The sequence below is a fragment of the Triticum dicoccoides genome, chromosome 5B (genome assembly GCF_002162155.2).
Source record: "Triticum dicoccoides isolate Atlit2015 ecotype Zavitan chromosome 5B, WEW_v2.0, whole genome shotgun sequence".
Lineage (NCBI taxonomy): Eukaryota > Viridiplantae > Streptophyta > Magnoliopsida > Poales > Poaceae > Triticum > Triticum dicoccoides.
The window spans coordinates 504,029,803-504,054,728 of record NC_041389.1 but is presented as its reverse complement, the minus strand read 5'-3'; the positions used below and the strand labels follow the sequence as shown (position 1 = coordinate 504,054,728).

Sequence of the window (24,926 nt, the reverse complement as noted above, 5' to 3'; positions counted from 1 at the left end):
CCGCGAAAGAGCGGCACGCTCGCTCGCTGGCGCTGAATGGACTAGTGAGTTTTTCTCGAAAGTCATCTTCTGCTCGCCAGCTCAATTGAGCTCGTGATGAATAGTAAAATCCAAAAAATATAAGAAGAAAAATTTGAAATTTTTTGTGACGAACTTTGGCGAATTTTTCAAGTGCCTGTAAAATGAAATGACATTTGTAGAAGTCATGGCAAAGAAAATAAAATCAGCACTTCAAAATGCTTTCGAAAAATAACATTTTTGGTGCATTGATATTTTTTCCATGACTTCCACAAATGTCATTTCATTTTTTATTTTTTTATTTGCGGGATAAATACTTGTATTACTCAAAAGTCACGGGATTACAATCATCATGCGAGATAACCAAGGTCTCCGGCGGCCCGGAACCTAGCCAGGTCATAGTTCTACCCTGTCCTCTACCAAAAGTAGCTAGGCTATCACTAGCCTTATTTTGAGATCTAGATACAAGAGTAATACAAGTACGACGAAGACTCAAAAGATGTCTAATCTCCTTCACTAGGGCTGCATAAACAGATCGATTAGTTCCCTCACATATGATCATAGACATAGCAACTTGCGCGTCCAACTCCAGCTCAATGGGAAGCTCTGATCGTTGTATAGCCAATGACAGACCCTCCATGCATGCACATAACTCCGCCTCTAGCGCTTCCCTGCACGAGTAGAGCGCCCTACACGCTGAGAAGATGATCTCCCCTCGATCATTACAAAGAATCATTCCGGCCCCCGCCTCATTGCTATTCACAAAAGATCCATCCGTATTCAATTTTACCCAACCTTCCTTTGGTTTTGCCCATACGCGCACAGGTTCGGTGCTCCTCTCTTTCCTTCTACCAGGGGCCAAGGAGATGTATGATTTCCCTTTCTCTGGATCAATATGAGTGTTGCATTTAATAGCCAGAAGGGACACCATATAGCCTTGAAGGAATCTGATCGAAACATCTAAAGGAGGAGCGGGTTTCTCATGGGTCACCTCATTCCTAACATGGCAGCATCTCCATAGGGTCATCAACATCATGCACCTTTCTACCTCATTCAAAGAAGCAAGGGCGATCAGCAGCCACTCCTTCCCGCACCTGGTTACATTCTCAGGGCTTGGTAGCCGCCAGTTTTTTGCCATGGCATTGTACAGGTCCCAGCCGAGCTGACATATCATAAATGGGTGGTAATTATCCTCCTCCTCCAACCCACAAACTGGACAAATGCTGGTAATCTCGAGTCCTCTCTTCTGCTTATTTTTCCAAGTTGGAAGCGTGTACGTGGCAAGCCGCCAAGCAAAGTTTTTGACAGTTGGTGGAACACCACATCGCCAAATCATACTCCAGCAAGTTCTAGCTCCATCGGGGAAGAACTAGATCCCGCCATATTGGTTCTGTGCTGCTCATCGAAAGCTAGCTGATACGCGCTCTTAACAGTGAACATACCAAGTCTCCCAGGTCCCCATGCAATGACATCCTCCTCTAGCCTCTGTGACCCTAATTTTGATAATTTCGTCCACATCCGCTTGCATGAAATACTGCTGCAGCAACCCAACTTTCCATGCTCCATTGTCATCCAAAAGATCCGAAACAACGTATGCGGCATACGCCTTGGGGGAGATTGGTTTATACGAGAAGGGGCGTGGGATCCAATTATCTCGTCAAATTCGGATACTCCTGCCATTCCCGACCTGCCAGACCAAACCCTTCTTAAGGAGGTCCAAACCATAACTGATTGCTTGCCAAGAAGATGACGCATTGCCCGTGAACACCGTGTCCTCAAGTTTACCAGCCAGGTAGTATTTCGCTTTAAGAAGTTGTGCACAAAGACTGTCCGGCCTATCTATCAATCGCCACGCTTGACGAGCAAGTAGGGCCTGGTTAAACAAACGGAGATCCCGGAAGCCAACACCCCCTCTATCTTTGGGTTGCAACAGATGGTCCCATGCTTTCCAATGAACCTTCCTCTTCCCCTTCTCAGATCCCCAATAGAAGTTTCTGCACATTCTCGTCAGATCATCACATACTGAGAAGGGCAGTTTAAACACAACCATAATGTAAGTAGGGAGAGCCTGAGCCACAGACTTGATCAATACCTCTCTCCCGGGCTGAGCCAACCAACCATCACCCCATTGAATAAGTCTCTTAGTAAGCCTCATCTGTAAATTCTGAAATTTGCCCTTTGACATACGTCCTTCCGGAGTTGGGAGGCCAAGGTATTTTTCTTCAAAGATCATACTGGTAACCCCTAAAACATCCCGCACCTGGTCTTGTACAATTGTGGGACAAGCTTTACCAAAAAATAATGAACATTTATTGTAATTCAAGCTCTGTCCCGTCGCTGCACCATACAAATCTAGAGCCAACTTCACATTTTCTGCCTGAACCCTTGAGGCTTCGAAAAATAACATAGTGTCATCAGCAAACAACAAATGTGAAATGCCCGGGGCCCTTCTGCAGACCTTAACTGGGGTAATGCTTCCCGAAGCTACTTTACTCTTCAAGATAGCCGACAAACCATCAACAACAAATAAGAATAGAAATAGTGAGAGAGGGTCTCCCTGCCGTAGCCCACATGACGGTGCAAATGAATCCAAGAGGGTCCCATTTAATTTAACAGAATACCTCACCGATGTGACACAAGACATTATCCAGTCAATCCACCACTGAGAGAACCCCAACTTTTGCATCACCTGCTCCAGAAAAACCCAATCCACCCTATCATATGCCTTTGAGAGGTCGAGCTTATAAGCACAGAGACTTTTTGTAGGGTCTTTTTCCTGCTTGGTATAATGAATGCACTCAAAGGCCACCAATGCATTGTCTGTGATCATTCTGCCAGGAATAAAAGCACTCTGTTCAATCAAGATCAAAGTAACATTATAGAGGCTAATCGGCCTGTAACCAGACATCCTGACAGGGTTAGTAATTTTGGGAATAAGAACAATGGAAGTAGAGTTAACTCCCTCTGGCATAATCCCTGTCTGGAAGAAATCCTTAACCGCTGCAATGACTCCATCCTTCAAGGTGCTCCAATTCCTCTGAAAGAATCTAGCCGGAAAAACGTTCGGCCTCGGTGCTTTCAAGGGCCCTATTTGAAACAGAGCATCTGAAATTTCCTTGTCAGTAAAAGGAGCGCACAGTCTCCGGTTATCCTCTTCAGAGACCAAGGACTCGAACAGGTCCAATACAGGTGCGGCATCAAGTGAAGGAACTGCAGCAAATATAGTGTGAAAATAATCATTCACAACCTTCCCCATAGCTGCCAAATCTGAATGTACAACACCTATGTTGTGAGTAAGCTGCCGGATTTTATTTTTCCTAGCTCTCCAAATAGCTTTACTCTGAAAAAAATTTGTGTTACGATCACCTTATTTCAGCCAAGAGATCCTAGATCGCTGTAGCCAAATCATCTCCTCTTGATACAAAAGTTCGTTCATTCTATCCGTCACTCTTTGGATGTCCTCTCTGTCAGCGTTCATATGCATGAGCTCTTCTAGCTGAGTTTGGGACTTTGCAATTTCACGTGATACATTACCGAATTTCCTGCTCCACCTTCTTAGCGACCTCAAGGTCGTCGACAGCGCCCTTTGCAGCTGCTCTAAATTCTGCACCTGCCCAACTGCTACCCACGCCTCTTTTATCACATCTGGCAAAGACGAATCTTTTTCCCAAAAAAATTCACACCTTCTGTTCTTCACGGGGCTCGGTCCTGGATCTTTCTCTCCTTTCAGAATCACCATAACATGGTCTGAGCAAGGTGACAAGACATGCTCAACAGATGCAAACGCATACATATTACGCTAGGAACTTGAAGCAATAGCACGATCTAACCGCACCCGAACATTGTTCATGCCACTTCTCTTGTTATCATATGTGAATGGTACACCCTTAAACCCTAGATCCACCAATCTGCACGTCTCCAACACATCTCTGAAAGCGATCATTTGAGCTTCGGCCCTTGGTGTGGCGGAGAAGTGTTCAAAGTCCCATAATGCCTCATTAAAGTCACCAATAACTAACCAAGGAATATCATTGACAGATTTGAGCTGTTGTAGCTTAGACCACATGAGATGCCTATTCTCCACGCGAGGTTCTCCATATACAAAGGTGATGCGCCAAGGTGATGCACCAAGGTGCTGCTCCCTCACTAATCCGAACAGTGGTATCAATGTATCTGTCCTCCTTGTCCAATATATCCACCATGCAGTTTTCATGCCAATATAAAGCTAGCCCACCACTCAAGCCATTGCTATCCACACCGCAAAAACCCTTCAGACCCAACCTGCTCCGAAGTCTCCTCATCTTAGCCTCTTTCTGCCTCGTTTCACACAAAAATACGAACATGGGGGAATGCGACTGGCACACCGTCGCTAACTCTCGAACTGTCCGGGGATTCCCCCCACCCCGGCAGTTCCAACTGAGGCAATTCATTGGGCTCGGCGGTCCTCCATGACGGAGGCCGCCTCTCTTGAGATGTCCATGTCCTCTTCTAATCCCTCTATTCCTTCCGCTCCCTGCTTCCTCCTTTTAACAACGGGGGCCTTACCAGGGGTCGACACCGAGGAGCTAGCACTCGGGTCGGTTGCCGCTCCTCCCCCATGCTCTATCATCAATACCCTACCCGCCACCTTTCCTACTAGGTCGGGCACCGGCTGACCTCTCACCGTAATACTACCGTCCCCCGCAATGAGGGACGACCCTCTTCAATAGATCCTCCGATGAAAGCTAATGCTGGCTCCGGCCTTGCCACATTGTCATGGCCATCACCAACTTCCTCCCAACCTCCTGCATGGTTGGTCCTACCTCCCCTAGAACTGCTACCACCTCCTCCTCTTCTTCCTCATCTACTGCCTCCACCTACACCCCCTCTACCAGCTTCAGACCAACCCCCTCTACCGCCTCTAGATCCACTACCAACCGGCTCACTAATCCAGTGTAGCCAATCTCCCCATTCACACGAACGTGGGTCATGAACCCCATCGCCACACTCCTCCACCACATGCCCCATGCATCCACAAAAGAAGCAAAAATCTGGCAATTTTTCATAGTAAACCGGGTACTTCTTCCTTTCTTTGAGTGTAATAGGGACAAAACGAACCAGCGGATTATTCACATTAACAAACACCCCCCCTCTCAAGTAGCTCGACGGCTTGATTCTTCCTTCATTGACAACCACCGTGAATGGAGGCTCCCCAACCTTTTGGCTACCTTCTCAGCGAGCTCCTTCTTCCTTGTCAAGCCATCTGGCAAGCCCTTTACTCTTGCCCACAATGGGTACAGATTCAATGCATAGTCTGACACATTAGTAAAGCCATCGTATTCAACTAGCACCACCGGGTCCCTTCTGAACTGCCAAGCCCCCCCCCCCCTCCATTACACGCTTCCAGTCTCCAAGGCAATGACACTGAGCCAAAAACAAATTCGGGCCTTTGATGTTGAAGGTAACTCCTTGTGCACACATCCATGCGTTCCTCATAGAATTCAGTAATGCAACATGGCTAAACGGGCGATGAGTATGAACCCTAAAAAGGGATAGCCATCGGAACTCTCTGATTAACTCTTCTACCTCCCCCGAGAGATCAAGATCCTCCTCTTCTTCTCCATGTAGGTTAAGAGCCTCGAAAGCATCCTCTAGGTTTGGGTCAGGACCAAGGTGATCCCATCCGCTATCTTCCTCTTCCTCCTGATCTTCGACGTCTTCCTCCTCCATGTCCTCCTCTCCAGGTGGCTCTTGTTGTACTGCACCGGCTGTTCGCCGGCCATCGCCTGGGTCACATGCCTCCCGATCTATATCCAGCCTCTCCTTTTCCTCTTCGTTCTCCGCTCCTCCCGATCCTCCTGCGTTCTCCATGTTCAACGCGCGACGAGAAACCCCGTACGCGATCCTGCGCGCCGATCAGGCGTGAGATCGGCAATGATTTGCCTCGATATGTGTGGACTTCGGCGGGGTTGCCGAAGGAGTTGGGAGACCCTAGGAAACCCTAGGGGAAAAAGACCTTGATTACAAATGTCATTTCATGACTCAATACGTTTGTCAATGTTTGTCTCAAAATAAATTCAGAACTTTTTGATTTTATTTTTATTTATCTTCTGAATTTACTGTTCACCGAGCTCATTTGAATTCAAGCTCAGAGACACCACGTCTGCCTTTTCTTTCTTAGCAACTTAGCATTGACAGTTAAGATACCACCACCACACAAGAAAAAACTCTCAGTACCATAATCAGCAAGCCGTTGAGCTTAGTAACGTGTGAAGGACAATTGCAAATTAATCTGTGACTCTCATTATCGATGATGATCATACAATATATACCCCCGGGGAGATTATCCTTAGGCTTTGTTCGGTTCCACAGGGTTTCAAGGGGTTTGAAGCAGATTGGCAAGGATTAAATCCCTACCAAGTCAAAATCTACATCAAACCCCTCCAATCCTCTCCAATCCCCTCATGGTGGGGATTAACCAAACAATGCCTTAATTAATCCCTAATAGTAACAAAATACAGTGACAGAAATGTTTTTGCTATGACCAATGATGGCAATTGTAGACTAATCGTAGATCGTACTAGTATCGAAATAGTCTGGTAGGATTAGTGTCGTAAGATACACAAAACATATATATATATATATATATATATATATATATATATATATATATATATATATATATATATATATATATATATATCGAGGATACTGGCTACAGGACAGCAATGGCTGCAGCAAATGTGCAACCACAGTTTTTTTTTCAACATGAAATGTGCAACCGCAGATTTTTCTTCGACATGAAATGTGCAACCGCAGTTTATATACTGTAAAGATGTTTCGTAGCAGGCAAACATAAAGTTGACCCTGAAAGAATATAGAGCATCACTCGCAGTAACTTGACCTAAAAACTGACTAGAGTATATGACATAATTATATCTAAACCCGCAACAAAAACATAATTGTCTCACTAGTGTTGTTGGTACGCAAGCACATATGAATGACATATTCACACAATTCATACATACAAAAACAAATTGGTGACACCGGCCATTGAACATTTCTATAATCGTATAGGTTTGGTTTATGCCCATACCGCTACTCGGTATGAGATTACACGAGATGACGCCTCATGCAGATATCAAACCATCAGGAAGTGAGAGACCCTCCCCTGCATCTCCAGATAAAAATTTCCGGCACGCGTAGAAGATGGCTGAGTGGAACCCCGCAGGGTTATCTATAAACACAAAATGTCCTCCCTGCATAGCCGTTAATGCAATATGTCGTCAATACCAATCACAATCTTTTAGCTGTACACGTACTGCCAGAAAGGAAACTGACCTGTGGGACTCTGATGATTTCGCAAGGAACTTTCATGTCCTTGCGTGCTTGCTGCGCCCCTTGGTAATTCATCCAATCGTCATGACCATATATGAAAGTAGTTGGCACTTTCCAGTCGGATGCACTGTTGCAAGTTAATAGGCCAGTGAGAAAAATACAAATATATGTATGCTGCATGATTCACTTATATCTGGTATTTCTGGTCAATAAATTACTGCATCTACAAGATCATTTACCTTATAATGTATATTAAATATATGGACGAACATTGGTAGTATAGTTAGTTAGTTATAAGCTAATACTCTCTTGAAGAAAGAGTGGACGATTAAAACGGATAGTGTAGATTAGGATGATCTCTTCCCCCCCAACAAATTTTATCAACTAAAGTAGTTTCTCGACGTGCAATTTCTGTCCTAACAAGATTGGGTAATGTGATGCCATGGGAGTACAAACTAATGCGTGCTTCAACTGCATCAGCTTGGTACTAAATTCTTATCAAGCATGCACCATGTGAGGAATATTGTAAGCTTTTGAAATTACAATCTGGTAAAAGAGTGCATCCAGGATCGATGACATTACTGAACTGATGTCAGAATACATGACAGGATTGCAGAGTCAGATGTTCAACTTTTCACTAGATAAGCCATGCTGGAATTTGAATCTATGCATGGAAAACAATAAGAGGTTATTAGCAGCCATAGTTACCTACTACCCCTGTAATAAAGTAATATAAGACGTACTAGTTGAGTAATATAAGCCGTCTTATATTAGTTTACAAAGGGAGTACTTAACTAATGCTATAAAGGGAGAAGAAACTAACAAGTATGTCAGGGAAGAACATGAGAACAAATACTATCATGTCCGCTAAAGATTTAAAAGCTGCAATCAATGAAAGTGGATTTTCCTCAACTAGTTGGGTCCACACACTCCTTTTTCGCTTTTTAAAAACAGTTTTAGATAATATAATGGAAGGGGATCTTATGTTAAATTCTTAATGATTACTAAGAAACATAACTATTGTGCCTGCTATTAAGATCACCAGGGAAACAGTTCCAAGAAACTAATTAAATAGGAGGAGGAGCTAACCTGTGCAGAAGTGGTTTCCTTGCAAATGCCCCCAAGGAAAATATATGTTTTAAGCACAGCTCTCCACTAGCTTTGGCAGCTAAAGTGTGGTAAATGTAATCTTCATATACAAGAAAACAACAATAAGGTTCAGTTACAAGCATTATCCAAGAAAATGAACTTATTGAATTAATGTAACAACGAATGTTTACCTGTCAGCAAGGAGGACTCGTTTTCTGTTAGTAATTCACCTGTTGAATGTGAGCCAAACCTAGCAGTGGTATATCTCCGAACTAAATCTGGGCCCCAAGGACCTAATCCTCTGTTTAAGTAAAATAAATGAACGTCAGTACAAAAGGTACCAAAGAGGTAGCTTACAAAGGAAAAAAAGACTCAATCATATTTATAAAAAAAGACAGCAGAAATTCGATTGCTTTCGCATTGTTGCAGCTATCTGCACTTCAATTTGAACATAGTACTCATCTACTTTGATAGAAGGAGCAATCCAGTCCTTCCATTCATTTTAACTGACTGAAGCATGACGTGGTTGTTATAACCCCAGCTCTGACTGCCAGTTCAGAGTATATATGATGCCTTCAATGACTTCTAAGTCAGCAAAAGGAATTTGATTGCGATTTTTGTTAATTTGTGTTACTTTGGAGAACAATTGGTACTTTTCTATTTGATAGAAAAATAGTAGTGCAGCTTATTTGTGGAGCTTCCGTTCACTTTGCTTTTGCTGTTTTCCTAACAAAATCATGCTGGCAGGTTTGGTCTGATATGGCTATCACAGCTGGCCACATAATAATGCCAGCAGTTAAAACGGGAGTGATGGATTGCTCTGTTTTGTAAGGTACATGCACTTTGCAAACTTAACTAGACGTGGATGATTACTAACTATGAAGTGGAGAGGCTTAGATTTCCATCTTGTCTTCATTTGCATTTTTAGGTAAAAAATGAAAATACAAATAGAAGGAGCCCTAGCCTTACCTCACAATTCTTTGAGGAGTAAAATTGGACTCCCAAAGATGGTTTACTAGCATGCCTTTCCACGTTGCACGGAACTTGGTTAACCACTCAGAACTATGATCTGTTTCTGACGAAAAGCCAGCAGAACCAACCAAAATCAAGTGCTGAACATGTTCAGGATGCTGAAACAAAGCATACATTTTAGAATAGTAATCATAGGCATGAGTCGAGTAGCTTCACTTGCTAAATTTATCATAAATATACCTGTAAGGCATACTTTGCCGCAACATATCCTCCGAAAGAATGACCAAGCAATATAAAATTACTAAGGTTTTTTGCTTTGCGCCATTCCTCAAAAGAATCTATGAACCAAGCCTCGGTTTCTGTTTACAAAGTTGACAAAAATAAAAAACGTAAGGAAGCATGTTACTCATTGTTTAAAAAAAAAAAGCATATACCAGAAACTACATCACAAAGCAATATGATGGAACAAATCTACATGGGTTTCTGATAGTAGCAATTGCTTGCAGGATTGTCAAAAATCAGAAGAAAAGGGGATGTTTCACCATAAAATTTGATGCCAAGGCATGGTCAACAACAGACATGATAGTGGCAGTTGAGGGGAACCAATAGCATAATAACATATCAAGAGTACCTTACAAAGCCATGCAACAAATAAAGTATCTGTATCTAACCTTCAGTACTTCTACAGTCAAAGTCAGGTCTGCTTGATCCACCCCAACTGCAAAAGGGTAGGAAAAATTCAACAATATGCGACATCAAAGAATGTGGAGTAATTACAAGAACAGTATGAAACAGTTTTTTTCATCCATGACACATATCCTAAGAGTAGGCAAACATTTGTGTATCGTCAGACTAATTTTCCTTACCTATAGGTAAAAGGACGCGCATGACTCCTCTTAACTCACACTATGATAACATTCAATTTCTGACATTCTTGAACTCTACGATCAATGAATCTACACTAATATTTTTCTTTCTTTACTTCATTTACAAGAACGAATAACATTAACACCGATAATTGTAAACAATCAAAATTAGATTTGTGGCATGTGAACAAGCCAGGAATCATATCCTAGTATTTTGTGGGTATGCAGACACATTGTGTGCAAATGTTGCAATGCACAAAACTGTTCAGACCAATATCCCTTTTCTACAGGTGTCAAGGACAATTGTAACAATTAAGAAACATTGAACAAAGGAATGGAAATATAATTACTTCAATCACCACACTTGAGGAATATAAGTCATAGTAATCTTGATTTTCTTAGAGCTTACCCGAGCTGGTCAATGGCAATCACCCGGAAACGGCTTGCAAGGGCATCAAAGTTTCTAAAGAAGAACCCCTGTGAAGCACCATAACCATGGACCATGACAAGGGTGGGAGCATTCTCCTTGCTATCAAATGTCACTGTATTGATGAACCTTGGCTCATCACTTGATGACCTAAACCATTTTACTTTTGACCCAGGTGGAGCAGAGCCAATGTTGACTTGTTCTTGGACATACCCAGTTCTGCAAAGATAAAAGGTTACGTCAAGTATCAGAACAAATGAATTTTTTTAACTCTTATATACAATAAATAAAGGAAGACCTGGAATATCTATAAAAGCCAAGAAAGCGTAAAACTGGGGATGTCCCATGTCAGTACTATAATACAATGTTATATCTTGGAATGAACACATATCATTATCCCTTGAGGAGTTAAGGACTTAAGACAACGGAAAATGTTCTTTAAATGCCTTGTTACACAAATCGAAACAGAGCAATATATTGACCAAGCTATCATGCATTGGAATGAACGACTAGATCGACAACAAACACAGTTCTCTCTTCCCTACACTATGCAGTTCATGAGTATATTTTTTCAACAGTGTATATTTTTTCAACAGTATAAGAAGACCAATGGAAAAAACCCAACTAATGGTCAACAATGCTTCCAAAGCACTAACATTAACAAATACAACATGTCAACATATGTTACCGATGCATGAGCACCATGAGACCAAATAGATACTAAGCAGCAGACATAACAGCCCTCAATTCCATGCTTAAACGAAACTGAGTGTTATGCACAACAATCGAACAGTTCAAATTAAGTATAATAAATCCAGGCTTTAGTGATCCCAAAGTGAGACGCTGCTCTGATGTGGTCTCAGATTTAAGGTACTATAGTAAGTTCCACATCACAATTGGCTCCAGAATCAGTAGCCGGCGAGATGGTTTTTTAGCACAAACAGACAGCTGTAGTACTTCACACCCGCCCAACGCTCCAAACAGTCAATCGTGGTGGGGGATTAGCGAATTACAGGACCGCAAGTAGAGCAACCCCAAAATTGGGATACATGGGGAAGTCAATCAACTCTCAGGAATCGTGGGATGGTAGATTGAAGACGCGGGAACAAGTAATCGTCCACGTGCTACTAGTAATCGTCGACCAAAGCAACTAATCGTGCTCCTGGAGAGGGAGGGATAGGGTGGAGGGGGGAAGGGGTACTGACTTGAGGATGGAGAGGAGGCGCTTCTCGGCGGCGATGATGCGTTCGGTGGAGGTGGGGATCCAGCGCAGCGCGGAGGGCCAGACCCGCGCCCACCGGGAGCCCGCGGGGGCCGGCACCGACGCGGACGCGGCCTCGGCCGCCGTGGCGGCCGCGGACGCCTGCCTGACCTCCTCCGCCGCCATCCCGATCCTGGTCCTAGTGGCGGTGGCGGCGGCGGCCCGGCGCATGCAACGCGGCGCGAGCGAGCGTGCGTGTTCCCCCCGCGCCGGCTCTGCTGGGCGGATTGGTAGGAGTAGTCACACGAGTAGGCTCTGCCGCGATTGTTTTTTGGGGGCGGGGGATGGGGGGAGAGGCCGGGCTGGTTCTGGAGGAGTTTTTATGGGAGGCAGACGCCGACCGCACGTTGTGGTGGTGTGGGCATGGGGTTCTCCGATCCGCGTTACGTCAGGGCTGGCGTTCGCGTGGCCTGCGGCGCAAGCAAGGATGGGACTAGTAGCAGTGGCAAGCGCGCCGCCGTTGACCCTGCCGATCGGGAACCTCCCGCCCCTGCGGCGCGTGCGTCCTCTTTCACGGTGCGGTTTTCTGCCTTTCTGGGCTAGACTAGAGAAGAGAGGAAGGCGCGTGGTGACGGCACCGCCGCGGCGGGAGCGCGTGGCGGGGCGACCGTCGACGGCAGCGAACATGTGCAGCGCCGTTTTCATGCTCACGCCGTGCGTCATGGCGTGAATGGCCTTTTAAAAAAAATAAAATGCACTAGTGGTCATTGAACTTATCGTATACGCTCACTTTGGTCATTGTAGTTAAGAATACGACCAATACTGTCACTATATACGTGTTGAGGTGATTATACGGTCACTACCAGATCGTATAGCTTTGTATTTCATCTATTTGACCGGTCAAACAAGGCCTTGTCAGTTTTCTTTCTCTGACTGTGTGGGCCTTATTTGTCAGTGGGTGGAAGAAAGGAGTAGGGGGAAATAAAATTATGCGCCTGTGGGGAGTCGAAACCAGGCGAGCAGGGAAACCAGCTTCACCTGTCTCCCGCCTTGTCCAACTTGAGCAAAAAACCATTTATATCCTACTGGATTCACGTGACAGCCATTGCTTTCTTTTTCTTTTGCGTGCGATCCATTTGGGATGTACTAAATCATAATCGTTTCGGCTTCAGTGGTCGGGCTTTTTAGGATTTAAAAAGTTGTTTTGGCAGTACTGTGTACTCGTACATTCGATTCACGGCCAAAATTGCATTAGCACTTCCCTCGCAAGAAAACGAGATTGGATCAGCATTTCAATTTCTTTTGTTCAATATGCACGCGTGAACGGCGGCTCGACAGTGACGCGGCCGCAGTGACAGCGGCAGCTCCAGTAAATTTGGCGGGCGTCGTTGCTCTGTTTTTAGCACGAGACGACCAGGGATTTGGCGTGCGGTCATCTTGTAGCTAATCATGGCGGAGTGTACTTATCAAAATGGTCAATATATGTCTATATAAATTTTTATTAATAAACGTTTAAATGCATAAAAATAATATACACGTGTTAAGTACTCCAAATTATGCTTATAAATGCTATCAACAGAAATATATACGTTAGCCAAATTACATTTGGGATGGTGCAATTTAGTACGGTAAAACGCACTATCATCTAAATCAATAGAATGGTCTTATATATGAACATACGCAAAAAGGAAATATCCCAACGCTGTCACGTGGATGACTAGAAGATATAAAAGGTTTTCTCCTCTAATTTCACACAAGATTCGAACCGAAGCGGCTGGTTAGCCTGCGTGCACGTTAGCGCGAGGTATGGGGTTCTAATTCCTACAGCAGAATTTTTATTTTCGCTCTACTTCTTACTTCCACCCACTGACAGGTAGGGCCGCACGCCATGTGGATTGTTTGACCAGTCAAATGGATGGAATACGGACTTGTCACAGTGACCATATAATCATCTTAGCACGTATATAATGATCGTATTGACCGTATTTTTAAGTACAATGACCAAAGTGAGCGGACATGATAAGTTCAATGACTACTGGTGCATTTTACTCTTTTAAAAACATGGTATGGACTATGGAGACTTCGCCATGCACGCGCACACACTCGCTCATGTGGACATGCACACACAATCTATCAACATGAGCACCTTTGAGACCAATCCAAAAGCACGGAATAAATCAAAAGAAAATGTGACCATCCATGCCAATTTGAAACTGGGTGGACATATTTACCTTTCTATGCGTACACCGGAGGTGTTGCTATCACTAAGGCCTCGTTTGGTAGAAGAGTATTTGAGAGGTTTTGGGAGGAGAGGGTTTTGGAGGATTTGGTGAATCCCTCTCTTCCACCCAATCCTCTGAAATCCTCCCAAATCCTCCCAAACCCCTCACATAGCCCTTCTATTTGGTACACAGGGGTTGATACAGAGGGTTTGCAAAATTAGTATACTATAATTAAAGGTGCAATTTTTACAACTTCAAAAGCTTCAAAAGCTCATAGAATAAATGTACTTGCAACAATGGTGCAACTAGATTACGCAAAATAACAAAAAGGCTCATATAATCTGTTGCATGTACTATCAACTGTTCAAATGAAATGTTACATGCATACATGCCACGGTCCAAATGAAAAATACAAGATGTTCGATTAACAAAAGTCAACGGTTCAATACAACATAAATTTGATCGGCAAATGCTCCGAGACATGTTTGCGGGCTACACGGTGTGAAGGAGACTTGTGGCAGCGAAGTGGTCACCCGTCTTCCGCGAGATCGGGTCCCTATAAAAAACAGATGGATTGGTACAAGGGTTAGATGTATTTTGAATTTTTGAGTAAATGATATTAAAGCTCGCACTGCGATCTTGCCGCTGAAAACAAAATTCAGTGTGAAGGGACCCTATCTGGTCAAATAAAAACTTTCCGTCCTTAGTCTGTACATCTCCTGTTATCTGTTGGCACTCGATCAAAAGAATTAAACAGAAAAAATAGTACACATGTACAGCATGATGATGGAATTAAACCAAGACCTAGGTCAATGGTGAATTCAATGAAATCGTAAAAGGCAAAAGCACAAGGTTCATAACAAACAAACAAAAAATCTCAAGCAGAATGCAGAGTTAAAATTCAAACAACTGCCATCTTCCGAAGTGAAGCAAAACACATTTGAAACTAACTAGAATACGTCTGGACTTCTAAAATTCTCAGAATGTGTTAAAAGCTCGCAATGAAATATTGCCCTGGATGTATGTATGTTTGTTTCCTTCAAATTCAAACAACTATTCAATGAAGCTCGCAATGTGGACTATTTCCTTGCTGGCTAGAAAGAGCACTGCAAAGAAACTGTAATGAATGATCAGCTACTGAAGATGAGATAATACATCCTCCACTGCCTCTCTGGATGCAGTCTCCAAGAAAGATATCAACAACATAAACCCGACTTCATAGTTGAAATCCTGTTGGGCAAACTTATTTATTTATCTGACATTTTTAGGCCGAGTTGCACAAAAAGGAAGATTTTGCTAGTAGTACTAAAGTACTGCTTTCTAAACCAAACTCTAGAGTCCAGCACATGGATGGAACAAGTACATTCTGAAACAAAGAAGTACAGTACAACTTAAAACGGCTTCTCACTGCAAGTTGGCGCAAGCAGATCAGCTTAAACCTGTTGTATCGCATACTCGTGTTGTGAGTTGTGACAACATAATCAAGCAACACTATACTGCAAGGTCCATGCATTTTATCAAACTTCCAAACAAGCTAACAACAAGATTATATACCAAACAACATATTTCACTGCTAAACTCTTGGAATAATGAAGAGACAGTAGCATTAGTCGCAAGTGTTGTAGATTTGCAAGTTCAGATGACTATCGCTAAATTAGACTGAAGAACAAGACTGTCGGTCCTCACCACAACCCAACAAGTCCTCCTTTGCATCAACTACTAACAAATCTTGACATCTCCGGCAATGGACATTTGAAACATGGATTCTCTCCTAACAAATATGCAAAGCACTCATCCATTTCAAATAAAATGAAATAAACATCTCATTCTATAGAAACACAATATTGCTACAAACTGTCAATCCTCCTAGATCCATCAGACCATCACCATCACCATCAGAAAATCATGGCAATCTCGTCGGGTAGGGTTAGGGTCGATGAGTGGCTAGAAGAGGACAGCGTTCTTGGCGAGCTCGCCGGCGTCGATGACTTACCACCGGGGACAGGGTTAGGACCGGGGAGAAGGCCAGTATGTTGGAGGAGTAACGCCGGTGTCGGGCAGAGTCGGGCGGCGTCGGGGCGTCGGGCAGAGTCGGGCGGCGGCGTGGGGGCTCCTCCTCTCGCCGGCGGGGCTCTTCCCCTCGGTGGCGGCGGCGGGGCTCTTCCCCTCGGTGGTGGCGGCGGCGGCATCTCTTCCTCTCGCTGGCGGCGTGCGATGGGACGAGCGATTCACTGAGTCGCTGGACGAGGGTTTCGAGTCGCGTGGTTCGCGTGGTTTCGCGTGGATTATAGAGGATTGGCCCGTACAAACCCCTTGTACCAAATGGACCAAAGAGGTTTCTGGGGGTTTCTGGGCCCACGCGAGGAAAATCCTATCGAAACCCCTTCAACCCACTGGCGCCAAATAAGGCCTAAAGATTGTCACCAAGCTCATGCACTCATACGTCTACACACAAACGACGACGTACGGGGCACATCTTGATGAAACCAGAGGCTCAAACATATGAGCTATAGAGACATGGTAGAACACGCGCCTCTTCTTGGATTTGTGCATCAACATTTAAACCCATGGGTTTAGTTATTATACTTGGTTATCTAGTTATATCTTCTCTTGATCATGTACTCCCTCTGTTCGGAATTACTTGTCACAAAAATGGATGTATCTACAACTAAAATACATCTAGATACATTCATTTTTTAGACGAGTAATTCCGGACGGAGGGAGTATAAGCCAATTTGATACATTTTAAAGATGTTGTTGGAAATATGAGCAAATTACTACGAGTTTTAATCTGAATAAACAAAAGATAAATCATGACAGCACTAGCAAAGATTAAACTAATCATGCGAACTAGCATAGTAGATGAACAAATCACATCTTGGGCACATACTAGAAACATGAATTCTACCACGATCTCGAACAGGAAGGATAGAATGACCCACGGTGCAGCGGGAGTAGCACCGCCAGTGTTGACGTTGTCGCCCATGTCGTCGAGGATGAGGTTGCTGAGGTCGGGGAAGAAGTCGTCATTCGCGAAGTCATCGCTGCCAGCAGTCACGTGAGTGCACTCCCCAAAAACCTGATCGCCCCTCTCCCGTACAGGATCACGAGAGGCGGGGTTCCGGAGGCCTGCTGTCCCTTCTCCTGGTGCACGCCGAAAGGGGGATGGAGAAGACTTGCTTGGCGGCGCAATGATCTGGAACAGTGGTGAGAAATCATGACCCACAAGTGTATGGGATCTATCATAGTCCTTTCGATAAGTAAGAGCGTCGAACCCAACGAGGAGCAGAAGGAAATGACAAGCGGTTTTCAGTAAGGTTTTCTTTGCAAGCACTGAAATAGTAGATGATAGATAGTTTTGTGATAAGATAAATAGTAATGAGCAACAAGTAAATAAAGTAAATAAAGTGCAGCAAGGTGGCCCAATCCTTTGTGTAGCAAAGGATAAGCCTGGACAATTTCTAATAATAATGAAGGAGCTCCCGAGGACATATTGGGAATTATCGTCAAGCTAGTTTCCATCACGTTCATATGATTCGCGTTCGGTACTTTGATAATTTGATATGTGGGTGGACCGGAACTTGGGCACTGCCCTAACTTGGACAAGCATCCCACTTATGATTAACCCCTATTGTAAGCATCCGCAACTACAAAAGAAGTATTAAGGTAAATCTAACCACAACATTAGACATATGGATCCATAACAGCCCCTAACGAAGCAACGCATAAACTAGGGTTTAAGCTTCTGTCACTCTAGCAACCCATCATCTACTTATTACTTCCCCATGCCTTCCTCTAGGCCCAAATAATGGTGAAGTGTCATGTAGTCAACGTTCACATAACACCACTAGAGGAAAAGACAACATACATCTCATCAAAATATCGAACGAATACCAAATTCACATGACTACTAATAGCAAGACTTCACCCATGTCCTCAGGAACAAACGTAACTACTCACAAAGCATATTCATGTTCATAATCAGAGGAGTAATAATATGCATAAAGGATCTGAACATATGATCTTCCACCAAACAAACCAATTAGCATCAACTACAAGGAGTAATCAACACTACTAGCAACCCACGGGTACCAATTTGTGGTTTTGATACAAGATTGGATACAAGAGATGAACTAGGGTTTTGAGAGGAGATGGTGCTGGTGAAGATGTTGATGGAGAATGCCCCCCTCCCGATGAGAGGATCGTTGATGATGACGTTGGTGATGATTTCCCCCTCCCGGAGGGAAGTGTCCCCAGCAGAACAGCTCCGCCAGAGCCCTAGATTGATTCCGCCAAGGTTCCGCCTCGTGGCGGCGGAGTTTCGTCCCGTAAGCTTGCCCACGATTTTTTAGGGTAAATGTGATGATATAGAATAAGATGGACGCCGGAGGCCCACCAGGGGGCCCAGGAGATAAGGGGCGCGCCCTATAGGGGGGCGCGCCCTATAGGGGGGCGCCCCCTGTCTCCTGGACAGGGTGTGGGCCCCCTGGCCTATTTCTTTCGCTAAAAAATTCTTATTAATTCCAAAAAGTTGTTTCGTGGAGTTTCAGGACTTTTAGAGCTGTGTAGAATAGGTTTCCAATGTTTGCTCCTTTTCCAGCCAGAATTCCAGCTGCCGGCATTCCCCCTATTCATGGTAAACCTTGTAAAATAAGAGAGAATAGCCATAAGTATTGAGATATAATGTGTAGTAATAGCCCGTAATGCAATAAATATTGATATAAAAGCATGATGCAAAATGGACGTATCAACTCCCCCAAGCTTAGACCTTGCTTGTCCTCAAGCGGAAGCCGAAATCGAAAAATATGTCCACATGTTTAGAGATAGAGGTGTCGATAAAAATAAAATACGGACATGAGGGCATCATGATCATTCTAATAACAGCAACATATTATAGATTCTGTCATATGATTTCCTATGCTCAAGTAACAAGCAATTCACAATGTCAAGTATGGTTCAAAAACTTCATTGGGAACTAACAAACTATAATCTCAGTCATTGAAGCAATTGCAATTTATCGTAACATCAGAAAGAGTCAATAAAAGAGCTTTTCAGCAAGCTCACATACTCAACTATCTCGTAGTCTTCTACAATTGCTAACACTCACGCAATACTTGTGGTTATAGAATTTCAGCCGGACACTGAGAAATATAGGGGCTTATTGTGTTGCCTCCCAACGTATTCACCTTTAGGTAATGTCAACAATAATAGCCCATGCTAATTTACATCCAATTGGATATATATATATATATATCATGATCTTTCAAACACGAGGAGCTTGCCAAAGGATGAAATGAAAAAGGGAAAGGTGAGGATCACCTTGACTCAAGCATAAAGTAAAAACATAAAGTAAAAGATAGGCCCTTCGCAGAGGGAAGCAGAGGTTGTCATGCGTGTTTAGGGTTGATGCATAAAATCTTAATGCAAAAGAATGTCACTTTATATTGCCCCTTGTATGTGGACCTTTATTATGCAGTCCATCACTTTTATTACTTCCACAAAAAGTTCGTACAAAGCTTATTTTCTCCGCACTAATAAGTCATACATAATTAGAGAGCAATTTTTATTGCTTGCACCGATGACAACTTACTTGAAGGATCTTACTCAGTCCATAGGTAGGTATGGTGGACTCTCATGGCAAAACTGGATTTAAGGGTAATTGGAAGCACAAGTAGTATCTCTACTTGGTGCAAGGAATTTGGCTAGCATGAGGGGGAAAGGCAAGCTCAACATGTTTGGAAGGTCAACGACAATATACTTTAACTGAGATGTCGGAAAACATAAACCATTACGTTGTCTTCCCTGTCCAACATCAACTCTTTTAGCATGTCATACTTAATGAGTGCTTCACAATCATAAAAGATGTCCAAGATAATATATTTATATGTGAACTCCTCTTTCCTTATCACTTCCTATTAATTGCAACGATGACCAAGGCTACGTTCATCAACTCCCAACAATTTTTAAGCCTCATACTTTCTATGTGTGAAGTTATCACTATCCATAAGATCAATATGAACTCTTTTATTCTTTCTACTTTCTAAAGATCATAGCACATAGCAAAGCCCTTGACTCAACACTAATCTTTATTATAAATAGCTAACGGACTCGGTTACATAAAGAGATCACAAAGCAAAACTCAAACTACTTGATATCAAAACTTCTAGATCAAGATACTACTAAAAGGATTGAACTAAATAAAGTGGTAAAGATAGGAGTGTGATGGTGATACGATACCGAGGCACCTCCCCCAAGCTTGGCAGTTGCCAAGGGGGTGCCCATACCCATGTGATTATTTCTCCTTCTTCACGGTTGGTGTTATGATCTTCTTGGCGATGATGCCCTTCAGAATGCGGTTCTCCTCCTCGAGCTTATCGACTTGTTGTTTGAGATCCATAATTTCTTTACGGAGCTTGCGCGTAACGGCCAAAGCTCCTTTTACCCAAGGATGCTGCATAGCTGCTAGAGAACAAGTGAAAGTCTTTTTCATATTTTCATAATAAAGAAATCTAGAGTTGGAGGGGATGACCGAAGTTGGAATAGCCACGCTCGGTAGTTCCCCCATCATGAATTCTGCTCGGAGATGAGAGGTGACTTCTTGATCTTCTTCCATGGCATCTATCCTTTTCAAATCAGCCTCCATCTCATCCTCCGTTGATGATCCAAAGTGGTAGGCATCGCTATTCGCTCCTGGACCTGGCGTTGGGTGAGACACCCGGCTCTCCCCAATTGACTCCTGAGAAGACATCTTGCTTAATTCTGCAACAGGAACAACTCGAAACGAAAACAGAGGATATTTGCGTGATACGGTGGTCAAAACCTTCAGGAGTATATATAATGAATTTTTACCGACCAAAATACATAACGTGCAAGAAAACGGAGTCCGGGAGGCACACGAGGTGCCCACGAGACAGGGGGGTGTGCCCTACAGGGGGGCGCGCCCTCCACTCTCGTGGGAGCCTCGTGTCCCTTTCGGACTACTTCTTTCTTCCTAAAATTCTTAAATATTCCAAAACTGATAAAAATTGCCATTGGAGTTGTTTTGGAGTCGGTTTACTTACCGTACCACATACCTATGCCTTTTTGGAGTCTGGAACATTCTGGGAAGTGTCCCTTATGTATTCCTCAGGGGTTACGGTTTCAATAATATTAGTTTCAACATTGATAGGATTACCTGAAATATAGTGTTTAATTCTTTGACCGTTTACCACCCTCGGATTTGTGCCTTCGAAGTTGTTGATTTTTATGACACCAAAATGATAGACCTCCTCGATAACGTAGGGACCTTCCCATTTTGAGAGAAGTTTTCCTGCAATAAATCTTAAATGAGAGTTGAATAATAACACATAATCTCCTACGTTAAACTCACGCTTTTGTATCCTCTTATCATGCCAGTGTTTGACTTTTTCTTTGAAAAGCTTGGCATTCTCATAGGCTTGGGTTCTCCATTCATCAAGTGAGCTAATATCAAATAACCTCTTCTCACCGGCAAGCTTGAAGTCATAATTGAGCTCTTTAATAACCCAATATGCTTTATGTTCAAGTTCAAGGGGTAAATGACACGCTTTTCCATAAACCATCTTATAGGGAGACATACCCATAGGATTTTTGTATGCAATTCTATAGGCCCATAATGCATCATCAAGTTTTTTGGACCAATTCTTTCTAGATCTAGTCACAGTCTTTTGCAAAATTAATTTGAGCTCTCTATTGCTCAACTCTACTTGACCACTAGACTGCGGATGATAAGGAGATGCTATTCTATGATTGACATCACACTTAGCAAGCATCTTACAGAAAGCACCATGAATAAAATGTGAACCACCATCAGTCATAAGATATCTAGGGACTCCAAACATCGGAAAAATAACTTCTTTAAGCATTTTAATAGAAGTGTTATGATCAGCAATACTAGTTGGAATAGCTTCTACCCACTTAGTAACGTAATCAACAACAACTAAAATATGTGTATAACCATTAGAGGCAGGAAAAGGTCCCATATAATCAAAGCCCCAAACATCAAACGGTTCAATAACAAGAGAATAATTCATAGGCATTTCTTGACGTCTACTAATGTTACCTATTCTTTGACATTCATCACAAGATAAGACAAACTTACGAGCATCTTTGAAGGGAGTAGGCCAATAAAAACCAGATTGTAGTACCTTGTGTGCAGTTCTATCTCCAGCGTGGTGTCCTCCATAAGATTCAGAGTGACACTTACGTAGAATCTGTTCTTGTTCATGCTGAGGCACACAACGTCTAATAACACCATCTACTCCTTCTTTATAAAGGTGTGGATCATCCCAGAAGTAATGTCTTAAATCATAAAAGAACTTTTTCTTTCGCTGGTATGTGAAACTAGGCGGTAAATATTTAGCAACAATGTAATTAGCATAATCAGCATACCAAGGAGCAGTACGAGAAGCATTGACGGTCGCTAATTGTTCATGAGAAAAGCTATCATTAATAGGCAGTGGGTCATCAAGAACATTCTCTAACCTAGACAAGTTATCTGCAACGGGGTTCTCAGCTCCCTTTCTATCAATAATATGCAAGTCAAATTCTTGGAGCAAGAGAACCCATCTAATGAGTCTAGGCTTAGCATCTTTCTTTTCCATAAGATATTTAATAGCAGCATGATCAGTGTGAATAGTAACTTTGGAATCAACAATATAAGGTCTGAACTTATCACATGCAAACACAACTGCTAAAAACTCTTTTTCAGTAGTAGCATAATTTCTCTGGGCAGTATCAAGAGTCTCACTAGCATACTGGATAACATTCAATTTCGTATCAACTCTTTGCCCTAAAACAGAACCTACAGCATAATCACTAGCACCGCACATAATTTCAGAAGGTAAATTGCAATCAGGTGGCTGAACAATAGGTGCAGTGATCAAAGCTTTCTTAAGCACTTCAAACGCTTCTACACAATCATCATCAAAGACAAAAGGAATATCTTTTTACAATAAAATAGTCATAGGCCTAGAGATTTTAGAAAAGTCCTTAATGAACCTCCTATAAAAACCGGCATGACCTAGGAAACTTCTTATACCTTTTATGTCCTTGGGACATGGCATATTTTCAATAGCATCAACTTTGGCTTTATCAACTTCAATGAAGGAAATATGCCCTAGAGGCAATAATAAAGTTATTATTTATTTCCTTATATCATGATAAATGTTTATTATTCATGCTAGAATTGTATTAACCGGAAACATAATACATGTGTGAATACATAGACAAACAGAGTGTCACTAGTATGCCTCTACTTGACTAGCTTGTTGATCAAAGATGGTTATGTTTCCTAACCATAGACATGTGTTGTCATTTGATTAACGGGATCACATCATTAGAAGAATGATGTGATTGACATGACCCATTCCGTTAGCTTAGCACACGATCGTTTAGTATATTGCTATTGCTTTCTTCATGACTTATACATGTTCCTATGACTATGAGATTATGCAACTCTCGTTTACCGGAGGAACACTTTGTGTGCTACCAAACGCCACAACGTAACTGGGTGATTATAAAGGAGCTCTACAGGTGTCTCCAAAGGTACATGTTGGGTTGGCGTATTTCGAGATTAAGATTTGTCACTCCGATTGTCGGAGAGGTATATCTGGGCCCTCTCGGTAATGCACATCACTTAAGCCTTGCAAGCATTGCAACTAATGAGTTAGTTGTGAGATGATGTATTACAGAACGAGTAAAGAGACTTGCCGGTAACGAGATTGAACTAGGTATTGAGATACCGACAATCGAATCTCGGGCAAGTAACATACCGATGACAAAGGGAACAATGTATGTTGTTATGCGGTTTGACCGATAAAGATCTTTGTAGAATATGTGGGAGCCAATATGAGCATCCAGGTTCCGTTATTGGTTATTGACCGGAGACGTGTCTCGGTCATGTCTACATTGTTCTCGAACCCATAGGGTAAGCACGCTTAACGTTACGATGACAGTTTCATTATGAGTTTATATATATTTTGATGTACCGAAGGTTGTTCGGAGTCCCGGACATGATCACGGACTTGACGAGGAGTCTCGAAATGGTCGAGACATAAAGATCGATATATTGGATGATTATATTTGGACACCGGAAAGGTTCCGGGTGAGATTGGGACAATACCGGATCACCGGGAGGTTATCGGAACCCCCCGGGAGGTATACGGGCCTTATTGGGCCTTAGTGGAAAGGAGGGGAAAGGAGCAAGGGAGGGGGCACCCCCCCAAGCCCAATCCGAATTGGGAAGGGGGCCGGCCCCCCTTTCCTTCCTCCCTCCTTCCTCTTCCTTCCCTCTCCTACTCCTCATAGGAAAAGGGGGAGTCCTACTCCCGGTGGGAGTTGGACTCCCCCCCTTGGGCGCGCACCCCCCTTGGCCGCCCCCCTCCTCCACTCCTTTATATACGGAGGAGGGGGGCACCCCATAGACACAACAATTGATCCCTTGGATCTCTTAGCCGTGTGCGGTGCCCCCCTCCACCATAGTCCACCTCGATAATACTGTAGCGGTGCTTAGGCGAAGCCCTGCGACGGTAGAACATCAAGATCGTCACCACGCTGTCGTGCTGACAGAACTCTTCCCTGACACTTTGCTGGATCGGAGTCCGAGGATCGTCATCAAGCTGAACGTATGCTAGAACTCGGAGGTGCCGTAGTTTCGGTGCTTGATCGGTCGGGTCATGAAGACGTACGACTACATCAACCGCATTGTTATAACACTTCCGCTATCGGTCTACGAGGGTACATGGACAACACTCTCCCCTCTCATTGCTATGCATCACCATGATCTTGCGTGTGCG

The 24,926-nt window shown here is 43.2% G+C and overlaps 1 protein-coding gene and 1 long non-coding RNA gene across 2 annotated transcripts; both read right to left on the bottom strand.

The window, feature by feature from the left end:
* Nucleotides 1-6,803: 6,803 nt before the first annotated feature.
* Nucleotides 6,804-12,251, bottom strand: LOC119311182 (probable 1-acylglycerol-3-phosphate O-acyltransferase). Its single transcript, XM_037586812.1, has 9 exons — nt 11,895-12,251; nt 10,672-10,908; nt 10,068-10,114; nt 9,637-9,755; nt 9,394-9,554; nt 8,616-8,725; nt 8,425-8,524; nt 7,339-7,462; nt 6,804-7,256 (listed from the first exon to the last, which is right to left on the bottom strand). Exons 1-9 carry the CDS (start codon nt 12,119-12,121, stop codon nt 7,128-7,130), a joined length of 1,254 nt encoding a protein of 417 aa, XP_037442709.1. The 5' UTR covers nt 12,122-12,251; the 3' UTR covers nt 6,804-7,127.
* A 2,198-nt stretch (nt 12,252-14,449) lies between these two features.
* LOC119305903 lies at nt 14,450-16,400 on the bottom strand. Its single transcript, XR_005148798.1, has 2 exons — nt 16,106-16,400; nt 14,450-14,668 (listed from the first exon to the last, which is right to left on the bottom strand). It is a non-coding gene; the product is annotated as an uncharacterized LOC119305903 (long non-coding RNA).
* Between the last annotated feature and the right edge of the window lie 8,526 nt (nt 16,401-24,926).

Bases quoted from the DNA above. Each gene is read 5' to 3' on its own strand.
- LOC119311182 (XM_037586812.1), bottom strand. From the start codon at position 12,121: ATGCGCCGGGCCGCCGCCGCCACCGCCACTAGGACCAGGATCGGGATG. The intron at 10,909-11,894 runs GTCAGTACCCCT...TTATCTTTGCAG, and splicing joins CGCCTCCTCTCCATCCTCAA to AACTGGGTATGTCCAAGAAC. The intron at 8,726-9,393 runs GTAAGGCTAGGG...TTACTTAAACAG, and splicing joins ACTCCTCAAAGAATTGTGAG to AGGATTAGGTCCTTGGGGCC.